General features: G+C 41.3%; 1 protein-coding gene across 3 annotated transcripts in view; it reads right to left on the bottom strand.

Annotated features, from left to right (window-relative positions):
* SPDL1 (spindle apparatus coiled-coil protein 1) overlaps positions 1–19,989 on the bottom strand; it is a 97,506-nt gene that overhangs the window by 41,259 nt on the left and 36,258 nt on the right. For all 3 annotated transcript variants that reach the window (XM_040344680.1, XM_040344682.1, XM_040344681.1), the window contains exons 5-7: positions 10,627–10,776; positions 7,520–7,618; positions 2,230–2,340 (exon numbers count right to left, since the gene is read on the bottom strand). In XM_040344680.1, the coding sequence (XP_040200614.1) occupies positions 2,230–2,340; positions 7,520–7,618; positions 10,627–10,776 (360 nt within the window). The remainder of the gene's footprint in view (positions 1–2,229; positions 2,341–7,519; positions 7,619–10,626; positions 10,777–19,989) is intronic.

Raw genomic sequence — 19,989 nt, 5'->3', positions numbered from 1 at the left:
AACTTTTAGATTCCTACTTTAAGGCAGGCTGATCAAGATAGCTCAAATAACAATGTTGTGAGGTATTTTAATTTAAAGTTAATGGAAACAAATCCAAGAAAAAGATGGATAAAGATTGCAAAAAAAAAAAATTTAAATATAGGCTAGTGCTGATGAATATCCATCCTTACGAAACACTAGCAAAAAAACTGAGGCATGCTGGGTAGGAGGAGGGGGGTTATACTTGGACTGGATTACAATTTTTTACCAGAGTTCAAATCCTCCTGTAGACTGCATTATAACCCGACTGTATCTGAATTTCTGAGTCCATCAGTGGACATTATTGGAAGGTTTTTACAGTAAAACCTTGGTTTGCGAGCAGAATTCGCTCCAGAAACATGCTTGTAATCCTAAGCACTTGTATATCAAAGCATTTTTTTTACAGGGTCTAAGTGTAGCAATAAATTGCTAAATGTTGTACCTTCATTAAATCTAACAATATTGCTACACTTAGAGGCTCCCCTCTTCTTGTTTATACTCAGTTGTGACATGACGCTACTTATATCAAGACATCGCTTGTATATGAAGGCAAAATGTATTAAAACATTTTGCTTGTCTTGCAAAATGCTCTCAAACCAAGGTTTTACAGTATATTGAATATTTTCAAATTTTATTTTTTTTCTTCAGGGGAGTCCAGGATCAGGTCAGAGGGTTGTGAGCTAGCCCCTCCCTCCATGCAATGCTGTAGAAACAGATCACTTATAAGTGGATCAGCTCCGCCCTGTTTAAAGATGGCATGTAAAGTTTATATAAAAAAACAGAAGTAGAAAAATGTAAGCGTCACATCATTAATGCTTGCCATACACTATGAATTTTAGCCAGCTCTTGATGACCTGTGCTCTGGAATCTTGACCCTAAATGGACAGGGTCCTAAATGCCGTTATCATCCCCCCTCCCCCCAGTATGGCATCCAGTCCTGTCCAGCCGCAGCTTGCTATAGACTTTGACAAGCTGACTGGATACTGTACCTGTCTCTCCCGGGCGCACTAAAGTGCCAGGATGGACGCACTGCAGCTGAATGGCCCTGTGTGCAAGGGGCCTAAATAACTGGTTAAAAATAAATATTTCCTAGGTGGGCCTTCAGAATTATAAAAGAATGAATGCTCATCTTCTTTCAAAAATTGTTGCTGGTTCCTGATACAAAAACACACACACACACACACACACACACACACACACACACACACCTATCGTTTTGTGCAGTCCTAATACAAACTTCTTAAAAAAAAAAAAAAAACGTATACCAAAAGAAACATGGCGCTGCCACTGCTGCCTTTAGAAAATGTTGGTTTCCTGGTTATCGTGGCTTAATTCTTTCTGAGTCACGGTTGTGTAATAATCATTCAGATCAGGAATTCAGACTCAATGCCAACTCCAATTGCAGCATGTTTTTTCCAAGGCAATTCCTCAGTATGTATTGAATTCAGAGGATTTGCATTATTGATAAAAAAAACATTTTCAGAAGGTTCATGTTGACAGCCTCCAGATTTTTTTTTTATTTATTGCATGGACCCTTAAAATATAAAGTTCTAAGTATAACTTAATGTAACCTTGTTATTATAGGCCCAAATGTAGAAACTCTGCCACGTTGCTGATCCTCAGCAGCTGCAGTTTTCAACCGTTCTAGTATCGCATATACCTGATCCCCTGCTGCATGCTGTGGTTCCTCCTGCTGGCTTGGACACCCTGTAGTGATATAGGAGCAGGTGGAAGGAAAAAAAAAAAAAAAAAAAATGTATGCAGAAGGTGCAGCAGGTATTCACAAAACTGATCACATTAAATACCTAGAGTTAGTGTCAGCAATGTGGCAGAGTTCAACATGGGCTGACAGAAAAGCAAGTATACAGGCTAGATTTCTTTTACTTACAACCATCTAATGACTGGGTCAGTTACGCTCATCATTCACCTTACAATACAATAACACAACTTCCTTTAGGCAACAACTATAGTATATAGCTCCAGCTATTCAAAGAATTATAGTATTCAATCAAATAGGACCTTGCAATACTAAGTAAATCTAAAAGTCAATGTATCATGTGTAATCATCTTGTACAATCAGACTATGATGTAAAGCCTGATTAGAAATTTTACAATCAGACCAAATTGTAAGCCTCCTTAAGAGGCCTTTGTACAATCAGACTGCTTTACGTGGAGTCGTGGACAGCTCAACATTTGTAGCTAAACTTATACCTTCATGCGATGCATTTGCTGCCTGGAAAAAGAATGTTGTTTCTGAAGGGATTCATACTGAACTTTCATACTAATCAACTGACGTTCCATTTCTGCTCTATGATCTTCAACCTGAAAGAGAGAGGAAGACAGAGGGGGGAAAAAAAAAAGAAGGAAGAACATGAATATTAGCTCATTACATATGCAAGCTTTAATGCAGTGTAGTAGCCCTGCATTTAAAAATAAAGAATAGGTATTGTCAATAGTTTTCCCATATTCCTACTGGCCCATTACTATGATGGGCTGCCTCACTGGCCAACAAGAATGCTTGGGAGGGGGCAGGCAAGGAAGCTCTATCACTTTAAGACGTGCCAAAGCTTTGCTGGTTTAGAACAGTCTGGGTATTCAGGTGTGTATGGGGTGTTTAGACCTGCTGGCACCTTTGTATATTTAAAGTGACAGGGACATTTTAAAGATAGTTTGACAAGACTAAGCCTATCCAGGTCAACACACACTATATTACCAAAAGTACTGGGACACCTGCCTTTACACGCACATGAACTGTAATGGCATCCCAGTCTTAGTCTGTAGGGTTCAGTATTGAGTTTGCAGCAATAACATCTTTAACTCTTCTGGGAAGGCTGTCCACAAGGTGTAGGACTGTGTCTATGGGATTGTTTGACCATTCTTCCAGAAGCGCATTTGTGAGGTCTGGCACTGATGTGAATGAGAAGGCCTGGTTTGCAGTCGCTGCTCCAATTCATCCCAAAGGTGTTTTATTGGGTGGAGGTCAGGACTCTCTGCTGGCCAGTCAAGTTTCTCCACCTCAAACTCGCTCATCCGTGTCTTTATGGAGCTTGCTTTTGTGCACGTTGTAAGACTCCAAGTCCCCTCTGGCACTCACACTCAAACTCAAAAAATGTTTCTAAAGTAATTTATTTTTATTTTATTAATATAATAAAGAGGTTATACTTACTTGCTCGGTGCAATGGTATTGCACAGAGAGGCCCAATACTCCTCTTTTGGAGTCCCCCACGGGCGCTCCTACTCTTCTCTGTCGCTTTCTATGGGGGCAGACGTGCAGGCTTGATCTTAAGCCAGGCTGTGTGATCTATTGACACACACAGCGTAGCTTAGACTTGACCTTAAACCCCCCAGCTCCCTCCTCCTCACAGCATTGGATTAACAGCAGGAGCAAATGGCTCCTACCGATCAGTACCTGTGAGTAGAGGGAGAGGGGAGAGAAGAGATGCAGCCATGCACAGCACTAGATCAATTGGGAACTCAGGTAAGTATGTAGGGAGATGGGGGGGAGCAAACCATGTCTTAAAACCGGTTTACCTTAAAAGCAGGGAATGCTGGTCAAAACCAGGTGTCCGCTCCCACTTCCTCCCAAAAAAAGTCACCAAGGATGGACAAACTATAAGATATCTGCCCGTTCATGAACAGCTTTTAACCACTTAAGCCCCGGACCAATATGCAGCCTAAAGACCCAAGGTGTTTTTACAGTTCGGGACTGCGTCGCTTTAACAGACAATTGCGCGGTCGTGCGACGTGGCTCCCAAACAAAATTGGCGTCCTTTTTTCCCCACAAATAGAGCTTTCTTTTGGTGGTATTTGATCACATCTGCGGTTTTTAGTTTTTGCGCTATAAACAAAAATAGAGCGACAATTTTGAAAAAAAAGCAATATTTTTTACTTTTTGCTGTAATAAATATCCCCCAAAAACATATATAAAAACATTTTTTTTCCTCAGTTTAGGCCGATACGTATTCTTCTACCTATTTTTAGTAAAAAAAAATCGCAATAAGCGTTTATCGATTGGTTTGCGCAAAATTTATAGTGTTTACAAAATAGGGGATAGTTTTATTGCATTTTTATTTTTTATTTTTTTTTTACTACTAATGGCGGCGATCAGCAATTTTTTTCGTGACTGCGACATTATGGCGGACACTTCGGACAATTTTGACACATTTTTGGGACCATTGTCATTTTCACAGCAAAAAATGCATTTAAATTGCATTCTTTATTGTGAAAATGACAGTTGCAGTTTGGGAGTTAACCACAGGTGGCGCTGTAGGAGTTAGGGTGCACCTAGTATGTGTTTACAACTGTTTGGGGGTGTGGCTGTAGGAATGACGTCATCGATCGTGTCTTCCCTATAAAGGGAATGACGCGATCGATGCGCCGCCATAGTGAAGGACGGGGAAGCCGTGTTTACACACGGCTCTCCTCGTTCTTCAGCTCCGGGGAGCGATCGCGACGGAGCGGCTATAAACAAATAGCCGCGCCGTGGTCCCGGATCGCTCCCCGAGCGGACCCGACCTCCGCATGTAGCGGGGGGGGTCCCGATCGGACCCCCCACCCGCTAATAGGCGAGGACGTACGTGTACGCCCATGTGCCTGTACGTGCCATATTGTGGACGTATATGTACATGCGGGGGTCGGGAACTGGTTAAAGTTGGTCATGAGAGAAACAGATGGCTGAAAAAAAAAAAAAGTATGCAGAGGAGAACCTGTTATTTTACTAACCTTAATATTTGTTCAGGTTGGGTATTCAAAAAGCAGTGAAGAGAATGTGTCAGCATAACAGTTTTAGTTAACAGGAGAAGATTTAGCAGTGATGATCACTGTATTTCTCCCAAAGCAGGAATATTTAAAAGAAAAAAAACAGGACAGACATTCACAGAACTAATGCCGCGTACAGACGGTCGTTTTTTGTGATGAAAAAAAAACGAAGTTTTGAATCATGAAATAAAACAACGTTTTTGAAACTTAATTTTCAAAAAAGACGTTGCCTACACACCATCGTTTTTTCAAAATGCTCTAGCAAAACGCGGTTACGTTCAGCACTCTTTTCCATTGAAGCTAGCTTCATAACTTGCTTCTGAGCATGCGCGGGTTTAAAAACGTCGTTTTGCCCACACACTATCATTTTTATTGACACAAAAAACAACGTTTTGAAAAACGACACAAAAAATTCGAGCATGTTCAAATTTTTTTTTTTGTCGTTTTTTAGAAGACATAAAACGATGTTTTCCCCACACACGGTCATTTTAAATGACATTTTCAAAAACGTCGTTTTTTTTTTCATCACAAAAAATGACCGTCTGTACGCGGCATAAGATTTAGGGGGTTTTATTGCAGACGACTTCTCCTTAAAATGAAAGCTTTTGTCTGTTATGCAAATCCAGTGGCTCCAATATTGAGTCACTGGCCTTTAGCAACAATGAATTCTTAAACAAGAACGTAAATCAGGGTTCAAGCTTCACAAACTGCATGCTTGCCTTGAGTTTTTGACAGAAACATGCATTTTTAATAGAAAGTCAATAATGCCAGCATTGTTTTCTGTTAAAGCGCTCTAGATAAATACAGCAGGTTTAAAAAAAAACTATTATACCTATTAATTGTTACACAGTTATTAAGTGCAACGAACTTTAAAAAAATGTACATTTTTGCTATGTAATAGGAACATTTAGAAATGTTAAAGTGTTTAAAACTATATCATTGGCCTCCTAAAATAATCCCTACATAACCACCAATTAAAGCGGGTACCTACCCCCCATCCCCTTTGTCAGCAGATTCCTGGGACAGGACGCTGCAGGACTATCCACAAAAATGCAGCACAGCTCGTGCATGTGCATTGGAAGGCCAGTTGGCTTCCCAAGGTAAACATGCCAGCACAGGGAACACGAAGACTGGCAAAAAAACTATCCATTTCCCACGTTTTCATGCATAGGACATGGAACCAAGGCTAAGCAACTCAACTTTACAAAAAAACATAGGAACTGGAGTGCAGAAAAATGGCAGCAGGTCCTCTGGACTGACGAGTTAGAATTTTAAATAATTTGGCTGTAGCAGGAGGCAGTTTTTTCACCAAAGGGCTAAAAGCTGTACAATAATGTGCCTGCAGGAAACAGGGAAGCATGATGGAGGTTCCTTGCAAGTTTGGGGCTGCATTTCTGCAACTGGAGTTGGAGATTTGGCCAGGTTTAATAGTGTCTTCAATGTTGAGAACTACAGTCAATTAGTTATGTATCATGCCTTACTATGAGGGAGGCGTGTGAGTGGCCCCAAATGTATGCAGCAGGATAAGACCCCAAACATACAGCCAATGTCATTAAGAATCATCTTTAGCAAAAAGGAGAACAAAGGAGTCCTGGAAATTATGGTTTGGCGTCCACAGAGCCCTGATCTCAACGTGAGCCTGTCAGGGATTACATGAAGAGGCAGAAGGATTTGAGGCAGCCTACATCCACAGAAGATATGTGGCTAGTTCTACAAGGTGTTGGAACAACCTACCTGCCGAGTGCCTTTAAAAACTTTGTGCAAATGTACCTAGAAGAATTGATGCAGTTTTAAAAAGGCCATCTGCTTCCTCTCCCCTCCGGTGCCACATTTGGTACCTTCCAGGGGGAGGGGGGGGTGGAACGGGTACCACTTGACAGGTACCCTTTCCTACGGAGCTGTCCCTTGGAAGTTCGACCCACCTCCACCATCCCCGGACGCTGGGCGAGTTAGAAAGCACCGCAAGCTTTGTGCATGCGCAGTAGGGTACCAGCGGTGAAGCCAAAAGGCTTCACCGACGGTTTCCCATACCATGAATGGCGGTGGCAGCACCCGAGAGCATTTTCGAAAATCGGCTCGGGTGCCAATATCGTGGGAACCCTGGGACAGGTAAGTGTCCTAATGTTAAAAGTCAGCAGCTACAGTTTTTGTACCCGACGACTTTTCATTTTTTAGTGGGGGGTGAAACTCCTCTTTGATGTTCAAAGTTGGGTCACAGGTGCACATTGAACTCCGAAGTCTAACATTCTCATTAGCCAGGCGATTCACCGCACTATCCACCTGTTACCCAAAGCAGCTTTGGTTATCTCTGCATCATCTATATTTTCTTTTAAGTGGCACAAAGCAGGAGAAGCAGGGTTCTGCTTTCCGATAGTGGGGGCAGTGCACTTGGTAACTAGACTAATGACTAGTAGCTCCAAGCCTGGTAATTCATAAAAATAACCATTTCCAGACAGCACAAAATGGTAATTACAACCCTATAGGACCAATGATGACATTAAGGATTAGGATGAGAGAGATAGGGTGTTGGTATATTTGGCTGATGCGGAGCATGAGAACTGTATATATCAGATCAAAACCACATTTTTACTGACTTTACTGACTAAATATCACTTTTTATCCAGTCTGTGAACATATTTTTCTCTAATTAATGGATGACATATTAAATTGGCATAAATACAAGGGAGAAAAGTTAATTCAATACATTTTTATTCTACAAAAGCATGACAATTAATTTGCATACCTCAGCAAACAGCGAATTGCCTTTACTATTAGGATCTTGGGCCTGTTGTAATGCTTGGTCAAGCTGAACCTGCAGTTCTCGTTTTTCTTCATGTGATTTCTGTTAAAATTTCAAAAGAAGCAAGACTAAATTGCAGTAAGTGACGTTAAAAAATAATACATTTGTGGTCTTTTCTATATAAATAAGAATAAAAAAATCACTTTGAAAACATCTCAGCATTCACATAGCGTTTGTTACCCCAAAACTTAATTTTCCTGATATGTGCCCTCTGTACCATGTACTTGTATGAAAAAGTATCCTGTTCTTTGTATTGCTTCCTTTATGTGAAATCCCTGGTGTTCCTGCCAGTCCCTCTGCTTTCCTATTAAAAACTGACCACACTAAGCAGGAGAATACACTGTGGTCAGTACTTTAGCTATGCTGGGAACTCAGCCTGCTCTTTGCTAATGATCAGACTTGTCCTGACATGCTGCACAGCCATTCACTGGGAAGCTGCTGTGCTTCTGCTTCTCCTCCCCCAGCTTTTATGCAGCTGAGAACAGAGGGAATGTGATCACAAAAAATAAAAATAAAAATAGGTATTTATAAATGTTTAAAATCTTTACAAAAATGTTTTGCCTTTAATTTCTATTTTAAACTCAATGTGTTGTTTTACAAGGTGATCATTTACAATCACTTTAAAGTTATGAATAACACCTATGTTTGTAAAATGTCAGTTGTTATCCATTGCTTTTCAGGCCTCATGCACACTGGACGTTTTTACAGCTGCAGTTTTTTGCTTCAGCCGTTTATTTTTTATAGCCAGTAAACTCTCCAGCATGTTATCCTATATGTCCATGCACACATAGGCTTTTATTAGCGTTTTTAGGCAAGGGTGTTTTCTGGCTGAAAAAAACCCCCCAAACCTAGTGGGTTTGAAGAGGAGTTTTTCAGCTGTAGAAATGCTCCAACATTGAACAAAACAGCTATTCTGCGTTTATGAACCATAAACTTTTGTGGGAGTATAGTCTTGCTAAAAAACGTGAATGTAAAAATGCAGCAAAAAGTGTTTTTAATGCAACATTCTACAGCATTTTTATAACATCCAGTGTGCATGAGGCCTCACAGGGAAAATTCAACATTTCTGAACATTTAAGCCTAAAGGCCCATACACACAAATCGGATATTCCGACAATAATGGTGTGATGATGTGTTTTGTCGGATAATCTGACAGTCTGTATTGCTCCGTCGGACATTTGTTGTAGGAATTTCCGACAACAAATGTTGGATGGCCATGCTCTCAAATTGTCTGACACCAAATGTGTTCCGTCGGATTATCCGATTGTGTGTTCGTGCTCAGCAGGGATCAGCGGAGAGATCCCCCTGCTGAGCGGGCAGATCGGCTGGTGGACTTCACTAGCGTGAAAGGGGCTTAACATTGGCTGCGCCTCATAGAAGCAGGGGTGTGTATACGCCGGGAAAACCGCTACGTAAACGTTGTAACACTGCGTCGGGCCCGCGTACATTCGTGAATTGGCGTATCTCTCTGATTTACATATTTCTCAACGTAAATCGGCGAGAACGCCCCCCGCGGCCATTTTTAAATTGCAGTTAAGATCCGACGCTGTAACACAGTTACACCTGTCGGATCTTAGGCATATCTATGCGTAACTGATTCTATGAATCAGTCGCAAAGATACGACAGGCCTAAGTCAGAGATACGACGGTGTATCAGGAGATACACCGTCGTATCTCTTTGCGAATCTGGCCCTATCTGTGCATTTATGAGTGCAAAATGTGAAAAACACTAAACGAGTATGATGCGCTAATTTTTCACTGGCATGCCAGTTGACAAGTGCTTTTAAAAATGGTACTTGATATGGAAAAAGGTTTCTGACCCCTGACCTATAATAAACAGAGTTCTGTCCCTACAACATTGTGTCCGTCCTGCAGCTCACTCTCTGCAGTAGCCGATTCACTGACTATACTATCAGGCTGCATTCACACCAATGCCGCGTACACATGGTTGTTTTTCGGCATGAAAAAAGACAACGTTTTTAAAAACATTTAAAATCATCGTGTGTGGGCTTCACATCGTTTTTCGGCTTCTGAAAAACGACAACAACAAAAAATTCGAACATGCTGCATTTTTTAAAATGTTGTTTTTCGGGTTGTAAAAAATTATCGTGTGTGGGCTAAAACAACGTTTTAAACCCGCGCATGCCCAGAAGCGAGTTATGAGACGGGAGCGCTCGTTCTGGTAAAAAAGTACATTCATCACGCTGTTACCAACAAGGAATCAGCTAAAAGCAGCCCAAAGGCGAATAGAACTTCCCCTTTAGAGTGCCGTCGTACGTCACCGCGCTTTGTTCATCATTTTTCAAAAACGATGGTGTGTGGGCAACATCGTTTTTAATGATGAAGTTGGAAAAACATAGTTTTTTGGACATGCTGAAAAACAACGTTTTTTTTTTTCATGCCGAAAAACGACTGTTTACGCGGCATAACGTTTTGTGAATGCTTGCAAATTCCTGAGATTTTTCTTGCATTTACGAAATGCCCAAAAATATGTTGCACTTGCAGAGCCATTTATTGTTATCGGCACCCAAACGCAGCATAACAGATACAAGTTTTTCACTGGAAACCACAACAGACAAGGCAACGCAATGCTGTAATTTTCAGTAAAATCAAAGAAACCGGTCAAACTGGAGATGTTTCAACAACATTTTTTGTACTTGGTGAGATATTTCCAAAGGATTAATCACTTCTAAAGAGATGCAGACCCTGCACGTTCCTCATTAGAACACTGCAAGCACAGTTATTATAATGTGTATTACAGGCAGGATCAGCAGGTGAAAATAAAGGATAAGGGCCAGTTCACACCAGATGTGCTTTTTTCCTGCACTAAAAATGCATGCACAGTGTTTTCCATGTATTCCAATGGTTCCAATTCATACCATGCAGTCAGTTTCCGGGGGCAGAAACTGACTGCATGGTGTGAACTAGAGCCTTTGGAATACATGGAAAACACTGTGCATGCATTTTGTGCAGAAAAAAAGCACATGGAACTGAACGGAACTGCTTCTGGTGTGAACTGGCCTTAAAAGTATATATAAAAGATGTTTTACCTCTAAAGCTTTGAAGTAGTTAACTGCTTCTTTTTCTCGCTCTTCTTTTTCCACTTGAAGACGTTCAACCTGACGACTTCGATTTTCATTAGCCAGAATAAGTTGTTCCGTTTTGTACTGCAGTTCAGTCAATTCTTCTTGCAAATGTGCCTGCCAGTGCAAACAAAAACCGAATACTTTCAACCGTTTATGTATGCCACTGAAATTATCCCTAGTACGAAGGTGAAAAAAAAAAAAAAGGATTTTTAACTTGCCTATTAAAAAATTCTTGGAGTACAGTACAGGACACAGGTCTTGGCCAAGGTTTCTATGTTATCACCTTGAGATAAGGACACTGGTAAAGCAACTTGTTAGGACAGTCTAGTTTTTTTTAGCATGTAAATCAGAAAAAAAGCCCTCCAGAGGGGAGGGTGTACGGTGACCTGTATTATACTCCAAATAAAAGGATTTCACAGGAAAAAAAAACCCACACACTCTCAAAAGCGGTGTTCCACCCAAAATAATAAAAATATTAAACCAGCAGCTGCTGGCTTTTAATAAATGAACACTTACCTGTCCTGGAGTCTAGCGATAATCGGCACCCGCAGCTGATGATTCCATCAGCTGTCAGTGCTACCACCGCCATTTTGGGTATAGGGTACCCAGCAGTGTAGCCCTTCGGTTACACTTTTTTCCACTTTTGGGTGGAACGCCGCTTTAAAGTGATTGCAAAAGATTTTTTTTTTTTTTTTAAATAACATGTTATACTTACCTCCTCTGTGAAAATCCTCCTTTTCTGGGGTCCCCCGGCGGCTCTCCTGGCTCCTCCTCCGCATTGAGTGTCCCCAAGGAGAGCCGCATTCCATGGGGGCACTCGTGACGGCGCACTCCCGAGTCCTGCTGCTGCGTCCATTGACACAGACAGTAGGACTTGGCCCCGTCTCCCGTGTCACTGGATCTGGATTGACAGCAGCAGGAGCCCCTGCTGCTATCAATCTATCCAATGAGGACCTGAGACACCGGCTGAAGCTGCTGGGCTCCTTCTCGTCGCTGTAAAGATCTAATTCTGGTAAGGGGGGGGGGCTCTGGCGGGGAGCTGCACTACAAAAAGATTTTCCACCTTAATGCGTAAAGGTGAAAAACCTTGAGACTCCTTTAATCGTACGGTACAGGACAGTCTTGATCTTAGGACATTCCCAAGCAATACAACCGAGGGGAGGGCAACACAGCAATCAATTCAAACAGTCCAGAACATGGGAATCTGGTTTCCCAACTCAAAGAGCAGCTTGATGCACCTTACTGCCAAAAGCTGGTCTCAGAAGAGGCCTGAACCTAGTAAAACGTCACAAATGTGTGAACAGAAGACAGAGACACCTTTTGAACCTTATTAGTGACATTCCCATTTCCACTCTCTCACAAGGTTGCGTTTCTGTTCCTGTTACCCATGTGAGACGAGGGAACAGGAAGACTAATACCAAAGAGCCATTTCTGGTCTTAAAACAAGGAAACGGTGGTGTTGAGGACCAGAACTTCCTTCCTAGGGTAGTTTTGGCTTGTCACTTCAACCAGGACATCATTCTTCAACATAGAAAAGAGCTGTAACAGCACTGGTGAACAGAGGGAACCACAACTGCGGTTAGCAAGGATTTCAATGCGCTTCCTAATGTGAGAATTCAGTATTGGGCCCCAGGCGTCACTTCACACAAACAGGAGTTTGGTGGTTCTCTACATCATATCACTTATACATATATGGATGTATTATGCCACTAAAGGAGATGGTATGAAATACCATCAACCCTTAGCATAGAAAAGTTAGAGCGAACATGTTTAATAATTTAGAGCGATTTGTACGTATGTCAAGCTTGTAGGAGTTGTAGTGACAACTAGTAGTTGCGTATGAGATGCAATATAGCTCAGGCAATAGTAGTTGCATATAAGAAGAAATATAGCTTAGGCAATTATAGCTGCATATGAGAGGCAAATATAGCTCAGGTAATTTGAAGGTAGGTGGCCCTTTAAGGTATTCCTTAGCAAACAGTCCTTAGTACAATAATATCTCCCAAATAGTATGTTGATATCCACAAGGCATAATAATAGCAATATTATCAGATGGAACACAAGCAGCAGATTTTCCTATGGCACTATAAGTGACACAATATCTACTTATCCGTTTGCAGGTTTCAGTGTAGTAGCAGGGATTCCGTGGTGTAAGGTGTTCAGCAAGGAAGGCCTCAAGGTTGTCCCCAGCAATGGCTCCCTGTTGCAGTAGATGTAACAGCACTAAAGTAGTAGTTGCAGGCTGGAGCGGTGTTGCAGCATGGGGAGCGATGGCGCCAATATCAGCAGCGTGGCCGAGCTACGGCGGACAATAATAGAACAATGTTTCTACTGCCTCTGAATGCCTTTATAGGCAGAAAGACAGCTGCAGTGCATCAGCACTGAATTCAAGAGAACCGCCGTGGATAGCGGCGCACTTCCGCGTTCCAAGCTGGAACGCACGCGGCGCCGGGCGATAACGCCATTGCGCGAGCGCCGTATGCGTTCCAGCATGGAACGCATAATGGCGCTGAAAGCGCCTGTTATTACAAGTAACAGGCGGCGCGAGGAGCTCCTGTTACAAGAGCAAAGGAAGGTGCATGTCCTGATGCATGAATGTTTAAAAAAAATGTATTTAAAACAAAAAAGTGGTGTATACAGAAAATACTACGTATATAAAATATCATATCACATCACTTGATTGAACAGTATTAAAATGATGCCCATACAACCAGGATGTTCAGCTGACGCGTTGAGGATTTTCCTCTTGACCAGAGCCTTTGAAAACCAGGTCTGATCTGCATGTTAAAATGTAGAGGGCTGGATGAGTGGCATAGCACTAGAGTGGTGTAGCCTGGAAGATTCTCCTCAGATTTCCCTCAGCTGTAGGAATGTTCATATATAAAAAGAATATACATGTGACAATTAAATAGAGGATTTCTAGATTGGTCCTCTTTCCATTAAAGTCCCAATATGTTAGCCAAGTGCTTGTAAAAACGATCAATGCTTCTCCCATAAGATGTTAAAACACAATGTGATTTCACCACTTCAGTGATATTCCTGTCACCGTTAAAAATGGCCACTTACCAGATCTCATTTAATAAATGCCTTTGGTTCATTCCCAGGATAACCACTCCTCTTATACGTTATTCCACCAACTGCCAGGTGCCTTGGATATAGTAGTGTGGTCTCTTATTTTCCTACAAAGGCTCACAGGAGAAAGAGTGCCCCTCATGGTGTAGTATATAAAAAAAATATATTGTTTTTTAAAAAAATAAAAGTAGGTATTGCACTTACATTTAGTTGTGCCCGTATGCCGGCACCAAGCTTCTCCAGCCGTGTATGCAAAACATGTGAAGGACAAAAGCCGTTCCTCTCGATCAGTGCGTGGTTCCGTAGATGTAAGCAGCCTTTACACGTTTCGCAAGGTATATTGCGTCCTCAGGAAGCTCTAGAAAACGAGTGACCTCTTGGTCCAGGAAACCTAATGGTTAATGCTGATGATACGGCATTACCATGAAGTACTTCCACAATCCGTCACACGTGTCTCAGTGTGCAGCAGCGCACCTCTGCCCCTCCGAGCACCCAGATTGCGATCGGTTACGCCGCTGAGTGCCACACGGTTGCAACACCACAGAGGAGCCTGCACAGCTCCACCAAGGGTTTCTGTCAGGATAGCCTAGTACTAGGCTTGCACATCCAGCCACGGGTCAGAATATGGGAGAGAGGCCGCATCACCCTCCTTTGCCCTTTCCTATATAGTACTTAGAACTTACCCTAGTCGGCCTAAGCAGTGGGGCATGCATGATCAACTACATATTAACACCACCACGAAAATACTACCACCTTTACTAAAGGCCCTCCACACAAGCACAGGAGAGAGAATTATTTTCTGTCCATCATTGTTCAACCCCTCTGACTCTGGGTCATCAAATCTCAGTTCATTGCCTGAATGTAGTTAGTGTCGGAGTTTAGTTGACTTCATAGTCACTGCACCTAGTAGAAAGATTTTTTTTTTTTGCCATGATGACCCTTAAAAAAAAAAGAAGGAAGAAGGAGAAACGGCTTCTCATTCCACCATTTTTCGATGGTTCAGACATTATTTAAGGTTAAAGATCAGGTTCCACACTTTTCTACTCTACCTAAATACATTTAAGCTTTTCGGCATGTGCTGCGGTTTCCCTGATTTGCAAGGCTGCCATCTGTTGAGATATTTCTTTGGGATGTTTTGAAGCATCCCAGGTGGAAAGGAGGCCCTATGCCTCAGAACAACCTATCCTTGTGTAACACCAGAAAGTGCTCCTGAAAAGAAAAAAAGGCCACTCACACAAGAGCTAGCCAACAGAAAATGTTCTCTCTCTCTCTCTCTTAAATTTGTGTGTATGTGTGTATAACAATATCATTATCATAAGTGCTCACCAAGTTACAAAATATAGGATTACTTGCAAACTACAGCATCATAGGGAAAAGACGGATCAACATCCAGTGATGAGGATGTCAGCATCATCAATCAGGTCGGCATCGGATCACATCCCAGGCGGTGCGGTCATCAACCAATAATTAGCTAAAATACCAAATGCATATACTTAGTTTAAAAAATTCTTTACATCATATATGCAAGAATGTGAGGCCAATTACGCATAATTGTATATAGCAATATTTATCAATCAGTGGGTGATGAATTTTGAAGTAGGGTTATATGGGGTACAGCGGGAAAGAAACCCCAAACATTACACATTATAATATCTATCTACCCACACACACACATACATACACATATATATATATATATATATATATATATATATATAATATATATAATATATATATATATATATATATATATATAAAATATATATATATATATATATATATATATATATATATATATATATATATATATATATATATATATACACACATACACACACACACACATATACATATACATTATATATATATATATATATACATATACATATATACATATATATATACACACACACACACACACACACACACACACACACACACACATACATACATACATACATACATACATATACATTTTATATTGGTATCAGTGCCACCCCAACCATGCGTAAGGAAAATGTATATATCCAAAAAAACTCCGGCCATAAAGTTAGGTTATATGTGTTTCCAGGATGCACATTTGGCCCATGACATCATCCAAACAAGCCCAACATATCAGACAAATGGAAAGGGCCGTTCCTGTTAGGGCCACAGTATGAACTGCACAAAGCCATCCTATATAATACAACCCAGAAGTTTGCGCTAAATGTCCAAGCATGGTTATATAAACATGGCCAAACCCATGGCTACTTACCCAAATAGGGCAAAAGTGGTCCACCTAATAATGCATCGATTTAGGGTGCAGACACCTGCCAGACGCAAAGAAAAAAACTCAATAGCCTGCTTCTCCCATTAGGTATGGCCGTCACTTCCGCCTTTATGTACATAATCCCACCGAAAATGACTGAGCCAAGCGCGGCTCACCGATGTCACTTCCGGCACAGGTAGGAGCTCATGTGCGCCGACTCCAATAATGTCGGAAACCTCAATGGAAGGTGGCGCGCACAGAGCCTCCTGCCTGCCAAAGGAGATACGGCAGACAGAGAGGAGAAAACGGCCTCCTCGTCCAGCAGGGGCACCCAAACACCACATCACATAACCACACCAGGCAAAGGCCAAACCACCCCCCATGACACCGTAGGCTGCAAAAAAAAAAAAACACAACAGTAATACAAATACACGACTCTCAAAAGAAACAAAAAATAATAATTACATTTACAATATCTTTTTCCAACAATTTAGGAATTTCCCATATTGTCCCATATTGTCCTATACATAATGCAGCAAAAGCAGCCCCTGCGAGTCCCTCTGAGACGTTTCACCTCTACAGAAATGGTTTCAAGGAAAGTGCTGTATTCATTCCTGGTGGCCTGGTTGCGTTTTGGGGTATATTCCTATCCTGCGGGGCTGAATCGTACAGGACCTCGCTTTAGATTGACAGGATCTGACTGGGACCTGTTCGGCACCACAACCTATAGGGGTGAATTGCACAATTCCACATCTTATTTTTATCTTTATTTTTGCATTTTCAGTCAGCACTTGAAGCCAAGACCTGGCTACCAAACACAGGCAATTAGATTCATTAAGCTGCACCAACACTGTACTAGCACTTGAGGTTACATGACCTTTGCATCCACTACTTCTTTATCACTTTCACCAGAGCACAATACTTAACGCCTATTGGGAGGGCTGGTGTTATCAGAGTAACCCACTCACTTCTAAAGAGGCTTGTTCCCTGGATTTTATTATAGGAGGACCGATCCCATCAACACAGTGCGGATCATTAATAGGGTATACCACTTGAGTGCAGCCACTGTTCTGGCCTGACTGGAAGGCACTTCACAGGAAGCTTGTCCACCATACAAGCCTACCAATACCGTGGTTACCCGACATTATTATTGCCACCCATTGGCAAGGTTAATAGCTAAAATAAAAGGCGTGTGGGGGTGGTGGCGCTGTCTCTGCTGGAGGCTGTAAGTACCGGAAAATTAGTACATATTTGACTTTTATCAGACCCAATGAAGCTAGTAGTTGATGGGTCTAGGTATGTAGTGAAATAAATAAAAGTGCCTAAATAAAGTGCTCAAAGGAGGACTGAAAAACGGGAATGTGTACCACAATTGGTATATAGTAAATGTGACTAGCAGTCACAAGTGAAGCAATGTAATTGTGAATCCATTAATGAGTGATGTAAAACACACAAAAAAGAAATATAGCAATATGGTGCAATAAACAGCAGCCTCACCGCTGACGGTCAGGGCCGGTAGTGCAAGAATGAGGCAGGATATAAATAAATAAATAAATAAATACAGAAATTCCAAATAAACAGTCCAATGTGAAAAAATACATAAAGGTTATGTATATAAAAAAAATAAAATACATAAAAGGTTATGTATATAAAAAATTAATAGTCCATTCGAATTAAATCAGAAAATATATATATAAAAAATATATATATATATATATATATATATATATATATATATATATATATATATATATATATATATATATAAAGTATAAAAATTATATAGTTCGTGACCAAGTGCATCCAATCAAAGGTTAATAGCTTCCCACTGGGACTGCTTACCCAGTCTCACACATCATTGGACTCTATCTCTCCTTACATCTACGCTCCACGGACAGCGCCAACACCCCTTTACTTGCCACATCCAAATAGGTTATATGTGTCTCCAGGATGCCCAACATATATACATTGTCCTTACGCATGTTTGGGGTGGCACTGATAGATAAAATGTCCCAAATAATATCCATCCATCCATACATACATTTGGGCTTCCTTTCCCGCTCTACCCCATATAACCCTACTTCAATAATAATCCCCCTTCCCTTGTCCCTTTCCCTCTCCATGAATACCAACTAATTGATACATATTGCTATATACAATTTTGTGCATTTGACCTCATATGCTTGCATATATGACGATTTAAAGAATTTTGCATCGGAGTAGAATTATTGGTTAATGACCATAATAATAAAAAAAAAAAAATTATATATATCACACACACACACACACACACACACACACTAAAAATTGAATGATACTAATGTTATTTCTATGATGTTTTTTGTAATCTGGATTAACGATTTAGATGGATGTAGAGTTGCCCAGAAGAAGCAGTCTTTGATTCTGCAAAACACATTAGCGTACTACATGCACAAGCATATTTCAAGTATTTATGGATTGAGTATCAATTGTGGCCAAGGTTCCATATTGCCTGATGTTCAATGTGAAAAATATTTTGTGCTTTTCGTAATTAATTCATATTTTTATGATAAACTGTATGTGCTTACCTTAATGACAGTGACATATCCGTTAAAGTCCTATCAACTTATGGGAGAGTTGTGTCCTCCCATTTTTTTCTTAATTTATAAGGGCATATCCCTAATAGGTTCTAGGGAGTCCTCTGAAGGCCTGAGAGAAGCTGGTTAAGGTCCCACGGTGTCAACGGGGATCATACAAGAGAATAAAATATACACAACATCTGCACAAGGACCCCAAAACAAAAATGAATGTCCTTTAATTGCGTCCAAGGCCAGATGATGATCTAGACTGATTCGGCCTTCCTAGGGTGGAATTTCCTAGCTTCACATCACATGAAGCAGGCCATCCAGGTGCGGTGTTAAACTTTGAAAGAAATCGACTTCTTAGCTTTGAAGAGAACAAAGGTTGACCAAATCTGAAAGGCCCCGATCCCTCAGGGCCATGATGTTAAAGCCAGGAATCGAGAAGCAGGGAAATGAACAGGTCCCTGGGACAGAGCATCTGGACAATCCAAGAGGGTCCATGGAGAGTCTGACAGGAGTCGGAGTATGTTCAAATATCACATCCTTCTAGGCCAATCCAGGACAATAAGGATCATGGATCAGACAAGGAAGAAGCTGTAGAGGTGGGAAGGCATGGAACAGATTAAAACTGACTCCATGGAGTCACCAGAGCATTAACTGTGAAGGCCCAGGAGTCTCTTGGCCTTGCAACAAACTTGTCCAGTTTATGGTTAAACCTAAACAATAGCAGATCCATGTGCGGTGTCCCCAATTTGTGACAAAGAGCTTAGAACACCTCAGGGTGAAGAGACCAGTCCCCTAAATCCAGATGCTGAGGAAGTCTGCCTGCCAAGTTTCCTCCCCTGGGATGTCTACGGTTGATAGAGCAGGAATGTGAAGTTCTGTCCAAGACATAAATTTGGTACTCTGCATTTTGAGCACGCATGAGATCTACAGTCTGAGCCAGAAAGGCAAGCCGAAACTGGCACATCCTTAAAAGGTTGCCACCATCAGACCCAGAACCCTCATGCAGGAGTGGATTGAGAAACAGTTATGCAATCAAAGGGTTGAACAGTAGTCTAGAGAGGGACAGAAGTTTGTTCTGAGGCAGAAGGATTCTGGACAGGGATGTGTCCAATTATTAGGCCCAGATACTCCAAGCAAGGAGCTGGTTCCAGCAATAACTTCTGGAACCTGAGGATTGGGCTGGTCCTTTAACAGAAGTTGTCCAGGTAACCTACAATGTGGATACCCTAAACTTGAAAAACAGCACGAACCAAGGTAAGCACCTTGGCGAAGATCTTGAAGATCCAGGGCAGTGTGAAAAGGTCAAAAGGGAAGGACACCAATTTGGCAGTGGTTTGAGCTCACTGTAAACCTCAAACAGGCCTTGCATGAGGCAGGAAAATGGGGATGTGTAGATTGGAGTATTTGATTTTAATATTATTCTAAAATTATAGAATTCTC

This window comes from Rana temporaria, chromosome 3, assembly GCF_905171775.1.
Source record: "Rana temporaria chromosome 3, aRanTem1.1, whole genome shotgun sequence".
NCBI classification, from domain to species: domain Eukaryota; kingdom Metazoa; phylum Chordata; class Amphibia; order Anura; family Ranidae; genus Rana; species Rana temporaria.
The sequence above is the reverse complement of the archived record's forward strand: the minus strand, read 5'-3'. Positions and strand labels throughout refer to the sequence as shown.